Here is an 8,599-nt window from a genome sequence, read left to right as displayed (position 1 = left end):
GCCGGTGCCGGGTTAGCCACGGGTGCGGGTGTCACCGCAGGAGCCAGCGTTCGGGATGCTGACGGCCCCTCTGGTGGCCCCCCTGACCCGGCTGGACGAGGAGCTGCGCCACGAGGCACTCAGCCTCTTCCAGCTGGTAGGTGAGACCAGGCGGGATCCAGCACCTCGACCCCCTGCCCGCTCCCTGCCCAGGGCTGCAGGGAGGACCTGGCTGCTCACCCGGCAGATCTTGCGGTTCATGGGGGACCCGGGGCTGGGCGGCTCGCAGGAGACCCTCTTTGGCAACTACATCGTGCAGAAGGGGCTGTCGGTGCCAGGGCTGCGGGATGAGCTCCTGGCACAAGCCGCCAATCAGGTCTGGCGTAACACCAACGTCAACAACGAGGAGCGGGGCTGGCTGCTGCTGGCCGCCCGCCTCAGCGCCTTCCCCCCCTCCGCCGCCTTCGACAAGTACCTGCTCAAGTGAGTCGGGGATGGGGACCAGGGATGGCTAGGACCCTGGGGGACAGCCTGGTACACATCCCTGGGGACACTGCTGGGTTTCTTCAGGATCCCTCTGGCCAGCCTGGCACGTGTGGCCACGATGATGCTTAGGTCGTGCTGGGGATGGTCTGAGGTCCTGCTGTGGTCTCCACGGTCAGGCTGGCATACATGGGCAGGGGTTGCTCAGGTTCCTCCAGAATCCCTCTGGCCAGTCTGGCACACATGGCCGGAATACTGCCCAGAGCTCTCCAGGGATGCTCTGAGGTTCTTCCATAGTTCCCCAGGGCCAGCCTGGCACATCTGCCTAGGGATTACGCCCAGATGACTCCAGGATCCCTCTGGCCAGCCTGGCACACGTGGCCAGAGCCCTGCCCAGAGCTCCCCAGGGGTGCTCTTAGCCCCTCAGTGGCCCCTGGGGCCAGCCAGGCACACATGCCTGAGGGGACACTGCCCAGATCCCTCCTGCAGCATCCCCCCTTTCCCGCAGGTTTGTCTCCGACTACGCCTTCGCGGGCTACAAGCCGGTGTGCCAGCGCAAGCTGATGCAGGCCATGGCGCGGTCCCAGCTGGGCGCAGAGGCCGCCCGCACCTTCCCGCCCTCGCTGCTGGAGTGGACGGCCAACCGGCGGCAGGCCCGCATGGCGCTGGACCTGCACTGCTTCAACGGTGCGGGGCGGTGCGGGGACGGGGGCGTGGCTGGCACGGAGGGTCGGTCCTGGCTTGACCACCCTGCCACCGTCATGGGCAGGAGGGGACCAGAGGGGACCCGCTCACCACCCGTCCCTCCCCAGGCGACCAGTTCTCCTGTCCTGTCCACTCCTGGAGCACGGGTGAGGACCTGGCAGGGGATGTTCTGAAGCACAGGTACCTACCGGACTGGCATCCCCTCACCCTGCAGTGGGGAACAGCCATTTTGGGTGACCCCAGGAACTGGGAGCTGGGATGCTCAGCTCGTGGGCAGGGTGTCCCAGCAGAACTGGGGCACTGCTGGCAGCCTGTACCCGTCCCCAGCGTCCCACTATTGGCAGGGGGCTGGTGGAAGGCTGGCGTGGCTGGTCTGTGGTCATGAAGGCAGGTGCCCAGTGGGCTGAGCTGGCCGGCCATGACTATGTCCTGGACCTCATCTCTGACCTTGAGCTGCTCCGAGGCTTTCCTAAGCAGAAGTCCTGCTTCCTTGTTGCATGGGAGGGGGCTGAGAACCGCAGCAGGGACAGCCGAGTGTAAGTACCCAGGCAGGGACTGGTCCCCTGCTGTGGGGGGAACATCAGCACCAGGCTGGCTGGGTGCTGGCAGAGGCATGGGTCAGGGTCGATCTGACATCCTTCCTCTCTGCAGGGTGCTGGGACACGGCTTGGATTTGGATGAAGTGCCGCCTCCCCCCGCCGTGAAAGCCCCCACGCTGCCTTCCACAGAGCCCTACCACCCCCATGGTAGGGCATCATTCCCCAGAGCTGCTGGTGGGGCTGTGCTGGTGAACCCTGCTGTGCCAGGGAATCCCACTGAGCCAGTGAACCTCACCGTGCTGGTGGAGCCCTGCTGCTGGCAGCTCATCCCTCCTCATCCCTCAGCAGACGGGGAATTTGGGGAGCCACGGAGCCAGAAGGGTCTGGACCGGTACCTGGACAGTCTCTTCGACCCTGTGCTCTCCTACGGCAATGGGGTGAGAGGGGCATCCCCCTGCCCGAGGCAGAGGGGGTCCAGCATTTTGGGGGTGCAGGTTGCTTGGTCTCTGTCCCCTGACACCTGTCCCCCAGGAGCTGGAGAAGCCGGCTGCTGTGTCACAGAGGATGAAGGGAGGAGGTGGCACGGGAGTGGGGGACAGTGGCCACAATGCTGAGCAGAGAAGTTCCCCTGCACCCATGGAGATGCGTCAGCCGAGAGGTGAGTGCCCAGATCGCTCCTGCATCCCGGCCCAGCTCCCTGCCTCAGTTTCCCCACCTAATCCCAGGTGTGAGGGACATCCCAGCACACTGGCTGAGCCCTCCCCCTTTGCCCTCACAGGAGCAGAGGCTGCCCCATCCCCACAGCGCTGGGCAGATGCCAACCAGTCACCTGGACCTCCGGTCAGTGGGGCAGCACTAGGGGGGTTGGGAGGGGTTGATCCCTGCCCAGTGGGGCAGCTACCCAGGAATGGGGCAGCTGGGCATGACAGATGCTCATGGTGGGGTGTCTCTTGCAGGGCAGAGCAGCAGGGGGAGCACCAGCCCGTGCCCCCCAGCCCCGGCCCTACTCTCAGAAAGCTGGTAAGGGGTCCCAGGGCAATGGGGCAGCAATGGAGGCTTGAGGCACTAAGCCAGGGCCCAGGCATGAGGGTGGTGCCTGGTGCCCCCCCAACCATCTGCTTGTTCCTGCAGCACCCACGGGCCAGCGGTGGCCGGGTGAGAAGGTGGTGCGACATTCCCGGCTCAACTCGGAGCACTTCCCACGGCCCACGCACGACATCCGCAACATCATCCGGCAGTGCCAGCCGGCCCCGCGCGGCCCCCAGCCCCCCAGGTACCCACCTGGCCCCACCTGAGCCGTGGGCGTCTCTTGCCTGCAGGTGCAGGTGATGTGGAGTGCAGGTGACCTGGGGTGCTGTCTCTGCAGCAAGCTCTTTGGGAAGAAGCTGGATCCCCACGAGGAAGCCATGCAGATCCTGAAGGAGCAGCTCTCAGCAGCCCGGGTGCCGGCAGCTGCGGTAGGGATTTGGTCACCCCCGTGTCCCCTGTGCCAGGCTGTGGGAGCCTCTGTCCCCACCTACAGCCTGTTCTCTGCCTCACAGGGGCCCAAGGAGATGGTGGCCACAGTGAAGCCGGTCACCAGCAGCAGGTACCAGCTGCGAGCACCAACGGGGCGCCCAGCAGCCACCCGGCCCCCAGGTATCACAGGGCAGAGCTGTGGCACTGTGGGGGCCACAGTAGAGCAGGGCACCCCATCCTCTTCAGTGGCACTGGGTGATGCCTGATATGGCCAGGCACATGGACAGCTCTACAGCATCCTCATGGATAACTGCTGTGTCCAGCTAAACCCTCCCTGCCCCACAGCTGACCCCTGTGCCTCAGTTTCCCTGGGTGGGGGGGCTGGTGGTGGGTGCTCCAGGGACACACAGACCTTTCCATCCCTTCACAGTGTCTGTCTCTCGGGAGCTCCCATCCGAGGCACAGCAGGTCCAGACCCAACTGCACCGGAGCTGCAGTGAGGATTTCTACACCTACCACAACGTGCCCTGGAAAATCTACATCCGCAAGGAGGTGTGGGAAGGGGGGGACACACACGGGGGCAGGCTGGTGTCAAAGTGTTAAGGGGATAATGGGGCCTTTTTTCCTAGCCAGAGGCCCTGCAGGGTGGGCAATGCCACGCTGGGTTTTCTCCTGGCAGGTTTTCTATCCCAAGGACAGCATCAACAACCCACTGCTGCTCGACCTCATCTTCCGGCAGGTGAGGCACCGAGATTGCCCTGAAGCCCCGCCGGGGCTCCCATGGGAGCTGGGGGATCTACTTATCTCAGGAGCCGGGGGGAGGAGGCCGTCCGGGGCAGAGGGGCGGGGGGACATGCCACTCCCCCCCGGCTGCTCCTCCCCCGTTCCTCAGATCTTCAATGACACGCTCTCAGACACCTGCATCCGCATCAGCCAGGAGGAGCGGATCCGCCTGAAATCCCTCTTCGGTAACCCCCACAACCGGCTGCTCCTGGGCGGGGGGCTCACACCTGGGGGGCCCAAACCTGGGGGTCTCACACCCACCTCTCCATGGCCCATCCTCATCTCCTGGGCATTTCCAAGCCACAGGTGGCTCTGCTTAAGCCCGGGGGAGTTTTGCTTCCAAATGCAAGGAGACCCCTGTGATTAAATTCTCCACAAAGCCACGAGTTGTGTCAGGTCTCAGCCAGGCTGGCTGAATGAGGGGATGCCCATAAGGGGGAACCTATCACCACGACACCTTCCGTCGTGGTTCTGCCAGGTTTGGGAAGGGGATGAGCATTCCTCACTGTGAACGCTGTGCCTGGATCCACCCCGGGGAGGGGGGATGCTCATTAATGTTTCTCCCTGCAGCTGAAAATAAACTGGACTCCTTCAGCCCCGTGGCCACTGAGAGCGTCAAGAGGGAGATCATTGCTGCTGCCCGGGATGGCTGTGAGGTTTATTTCTCACGTCTCTTCCCTGCCACGGTGAGGGTCCAGCCATGAGAAGGGTTGGGGAGGGGGAACACAGCCCCGTGACCCCAGCTGAGGGGGTGTCCCGGCCTGCAGGGCAGCGTGGGGACAGGCGTGCAGATCCTGGCTGTGTCCCACGCCGGCGTCAAGCTGCTGCGGCTGGTGAAGGGCACCAACGTCCCCGGGGAGCAGCTGCGGGTGCTGCGGGCGTACAGGTAAGGGGGAGGAGCAAGGGTGGTCGGGGTGGGATGGGTGCTGGGGGTGCCGGGTGTTTCAGCCTCCCCTCGCCCTGCCCCAGCTACGCCGACGTGCTGTTCGTCACCACCCCGTCCAGGAACATGCTGGAGTTCAACCTGAGCAGTGAGAAGCTCATCCTCTTCTCCCCCAAAGCCCCCCAGGTCAAGGCCATGGTCGATCACTTCATCACAGAGCTCAGGAAGGTGGGGGGGGGCCCGGGGCTGGGGCGGGGAGCAGCTGGGAGCATGTCCTGGGGGCTGGACCATGCAAATGGGACCATGGCTGGGGTGAGGGGAGGATGAAGGGAGCACTCTGGGGGGGGTCTGTGGACATGGGTGCTTGAAGCCCCTATGCTGGGTGGGATGTGGTGGGGGTGTGTGGGTGCATGGGCTGTGCCAGCCCCCCCTGTGCCCAGGACTCCCAGTATGTGGTGGCCGTGAGGAACTACAGTCCAGAGGACAGGGGCCAGCTCAGCTTCCACAAAGGGGACATCATCCACCTGCAGCCATTGGAGCACCCTGAGAGAGGCGAGTGCCCCCCATTCCAAAACACCCTCCATGGGCAAAAGGACTGATGGTTTCAGTGGCACTGGAAGTCACTGTGCCTTGGCCTTGCATCCTGTGATCCCCCATGTCCCTGTGATGTCCCTGCAGACCACTACTATGGCTGCGTGGTCCGCAAGAAGGTGATGTACCTAGAGGAGCTGAAGACGGGCACCCAAGATTTCGGTGGGTACCTTGTCCCTGGTCACACCCCCTTTCCTGGGCTGTGTCCCCTCCTGGGGCTGGGGCGGGATCCTGCCTCTGTCACCCCACAGCAGGATGGTTTGGGCTCTTTTTGGCACTGGGATGTTCTCCTGTGGTGCCCACCCTGCGTGGCACCGGGTGCTGCCCCACATCCCTGCAGGTGACAGGCTTTGTGGCTCCCGCTCGGTGCTTTCCCTCGAGCAACGCCGAACCGCAGCCGCACCCCCTGGAAAGGGCTCGGGGTGCAGGAGGGAGCGGGCAGAGGCTTCTTGGGGAGTGAACCCCAGGGCTGCCAGCCCGTGCCCATCCCCACGGTCTGCCCGGTGCAGGGTGGAAGTTCGGGGCCATGCCCAGGGACAAGCAGGGCAGGGTGGCAGCTTCGGCGGCCGTGGCCGTGGCTGTGGCCTCCACCGCTGTCGCCCAGGAGCTGGATCGGAAAACCGAGGTGGGTGCTGGCCCGGAACTGCCCCCGGAGCGGTGCCGGTTGTGCCCGGTGCCCACCGCCCCGCTCCGCTCCGCAGATGTCCCCCACCAGCGCGGCCGTCACGGAGGGTCCGGAGGGAGATGGACACGACCGGGTCGTGGCCGGCGTGGGGACCTGCCCCATGCTGGGCTTCGCCCGGCGGTATTTCCGCGGGGCGCGGCAAGGGACGACGTGAGTGTCCAGCGGGGGGACGGGGACATCTTGTGGTGGGGACATCCCATGACAGGGACACCCGTGCCCACCCGAGCCGTCGTCGTTCTCCCAGGGACCCCGGCGGGATGAAGACGAAGAGGGACGTGCCCGATGTGCTGGAGATGCTGACATTCACGAAGGTATGGGGAAGCAGGGCGTCTCGGGGTGTCCCTGCTGTCACCTGCAGGTCCCCTCAGGGTCCTGACGTGCTCAGGAGCTTTCCAAATGCCACCCCAACCCCCAGACCATCTTGGCTGCTCCCGGGAGCTGACCTTCTCCCTCTCCAGATCCCTATCCAGGAGTCACTCATTGAATTCGTGGATGGTGGCACCAGCAAACTGGCTGCTGAGGCTTTCCAAGGTAGGTGGGGGTCAGCCCTGTCCCCCTGCTCCATGGCCATCCTCAGCCCCATCCTTGAAGCAGCATGTGGGAAGGACCGGAGTGGGCAGATGGGGTGGCCCAAGGAGGGTTTAGGTCCTCTGGCCCCACTGCCCTGCATGCCTGGGATGTTTCCCACACCCAGGGAAGCGTGTCCTCAGGGAAAGGATAGAGCGAGCTTTGTCACCATGTGGCTTTGTTGTCCCCAGCTGTGATGAAGTTCATGGGCGACCACCCTCTGCGGGGACAGACAGAGCTGGATGCCATCTGCACCATCCTCAAGGTAAATCCCCTGCTGGGCCAGTGAGTCCCGGGGGCCACATGGGCAGGAGGGTGGCAGCTGGGGACATCCCCAGCCACAGAGCAAGCTTTGCTTCTCCCCCAGCTGTGCAGGGAGCACGAGGCCCTGCGGGATGAGGTGTACTGCCAGATCATCAAACAGGTCACCAACAACACCAGCTCCAAGCCGTGAGTCCCTGCACCCATGCCATCCACCCTGCAGGGACAGCAGAGCCCGGCACTGGGGACACTGAGCCCCCCCCCAGTGGTGGGTGCCATTGCAGCCACCGCGGGCACCCTCCTCCTTCCCGGGGGCTCAGGGGTGGCTCTTCCCGGCAGGGACAGCTGCCAAAAGGGCTGGAGGCTGCTCTACATCCTCGCTGCCTACTACAAGTGCTCCGAGGTTCTCAAGCCCTTCCTCCTGACCTTCCTGCAGGATGCCAGCAGCCACCCGGAGCTGCCCTTCCAGGGTAGGGGCTGGGCAGCCACTGGGTGCACAGCAGGGAAGGACACTCAGGGGTGTCCCAGGGCTCTGGAGATGCAGCTCAGCCCTGTCCTTCACTGGGATCCCTGCTCCCTCCAGGCATCGCCAAAGCCTGTGAGCAAAACCTGCGGAAAACCCTGCAGTTTGGTGGTCGCAGCCTCTTCCCCAGCAGCATGGAGCTCAAGGCCATGGTGGTGAGGCTGGGTGCTCATGGGTGCCCGCAGGGCACAGGGCAGGGCTGACACCAGCTTGAGATCCCTCTCGGAGATTCTAGATCCACCCCACGGGCTCAGGATCACTCCCTATGGGCTCTGGGTTCCCCTATGGGCTCTGGGTCCCCCATGGGCTCAGGATCCTTCTGGACACTGCCCTGGGACTGAGCTGATGGTCCTTTTTGGGGTCTGCTTCCCAGGGGCACCACTTTGGGGGTGCCCTGAGCTTTCAAGGGTCCCCAGCAGGGACACAGCTCTGTGCACATGGGGTGGAAGGCAGGGTGGCTCCCCTGGGCAGGATGGGCAAGGCACAAGATGGTCCCCAGGGGATGGTCCCTGTGGGATAGTTTGGGGATTCAGGGTGTCCTTTGGGCTCTTGCTGTGCGAAGGGCCCCCCTGCACCCCAATGTATCCCCCTCACAGGCTGGACGCAGCGCCAAGCGCCAGCTCTTCCTCCTGCCTGGTGGCATCGAGAGGCACCTCAAGATCAAGACATGCTCGGTGAGTCAGGGTGGGGGGCGAAAGGCCTTGGGGACTTCCTGGTTGTGGGGTGTGGCTGTGGGGGGCTGCACCCCTCTGAGATGTGCCCAAACTGGGGGACTTTGTTCTCTAGGAAAAAGAGATCCCTTTCCTGGGGAGCCCCCTTGCAGGACCTGTTGGCGGTCCCAAGTGTAGCAGGCAGACGTGGCATTGTCCCATTGTCCCTGTGCCCAGGTGGCTCTGGACGTGATCGAGGAGCTGTGCTGTGAGATGGGGCTGCAGCACCCGGAGGCTTTTGAGGAGTACATCCTCTTCGTGGTGACTGACGGAGGTGAGGGGCTGGTGGGGACAGGATGGCCATGCCACCAGTGGGTGCCCAGCGTGGTGGCCACACTCAGGCTCCCGGGACGGCGCAGGGCAGAGCGTGCGGCCGCTGACCCGCCGGGAATATGTCCTGGATGTGGCTGGCGGGGCCGAAGCGCCGGGGCC

At 64.5% G+C, this 8,599-nt stretch overlaps 1 protein-coding gene across 1 annotated transcript in view; it reads left to right on the top strand.

Annotated features, from left to right (window-relative positions):
* The window catches only part of MYO15A (myosin XVA), a 45,211-nt gene that overhangs the window by 13,070 nt on the left and 23,542 nt on the right, over positions 1-8,599 (top strand). The window contains 30 exon segments of the mRNA XM_010003587.1: positions 41-136; positions 227-462; positions 971-1,149; positions 1,275-1,347; positions 1,512-1,703; positions 1,819-1,913; positions 1,974-2,143; positions 2,238-2,364; positions 2,838-2,979; positions 3,073-3,163; positions 3,248-3,344; positions 3,595-3,716; positions 3,844-3,903; positions 4,057-4,132; positions 4,518-4,633; positions 4,715-4,833; positions 4,917-5,058; positions 5,271-5,382; positions 5,509-5,583; positions 5,931-6,046; positions 6,123-6,241; positions 6,333-6,417; positions 6,565-6,637; positions 6,865-6,938; positions 7,041-7,123; positions 7,274-7,404; positions 7,518-7,612; positions 8,054-8,131; positions 8,345-8,441; positions 8,527-8,573. Coding sequence (XP_010001889.1) covers positions 41-136; positions 227-462; positions 971-1,149; positions 1,275-1,347; positions 1,512-1,703; positions 1,819-1,913; positions 1,974-2,143; positions 2,238-2,364; positions 2,838-2,979; positions 3,073-3,163; positions 3,248-3,344; positions 3,595-3,716; positions 3,844-3,903; positions 4,057-4,132; positions 4,518-4,633; positions 4,715-4,833; positions 4,917-5,058; positions 5,271-5,382; positions 5,509-5,583; positions 5,931-6,046; positions 6,123-6,241; positions 6,333-6,417; positions 6,565-6,637; positions 6,865-6,938; positions 7,041-7,123; positions 7,274-7,404; positions 7,518-7,612; positions 8,054-8,131; positions 8,345-8,441; positions 8,527-8,573 — 3,318 coding nt within the window.

The sequence above is a fragment of the Chaetura pelagica genome, unplaced genomic scaffold, assembly GCF_000747805.2.
Source record: "Chaetura pelagica isolate M959 unplaced genomic scaffold, ChaPel_1.0 scaffold408, whole genome shotgun sequence".
Lineage (NCBI taxonomy): Eukaryota > Metazoa > Chordata > Aves > Apodiformes > Apodidae > Chaetura > Chaetura pelagica.
The sequence above is the reverse complement of the archived record's forward strand: the minus strand, read 5'-3'. Positions and strand labels throughout refer to the sequence as shown.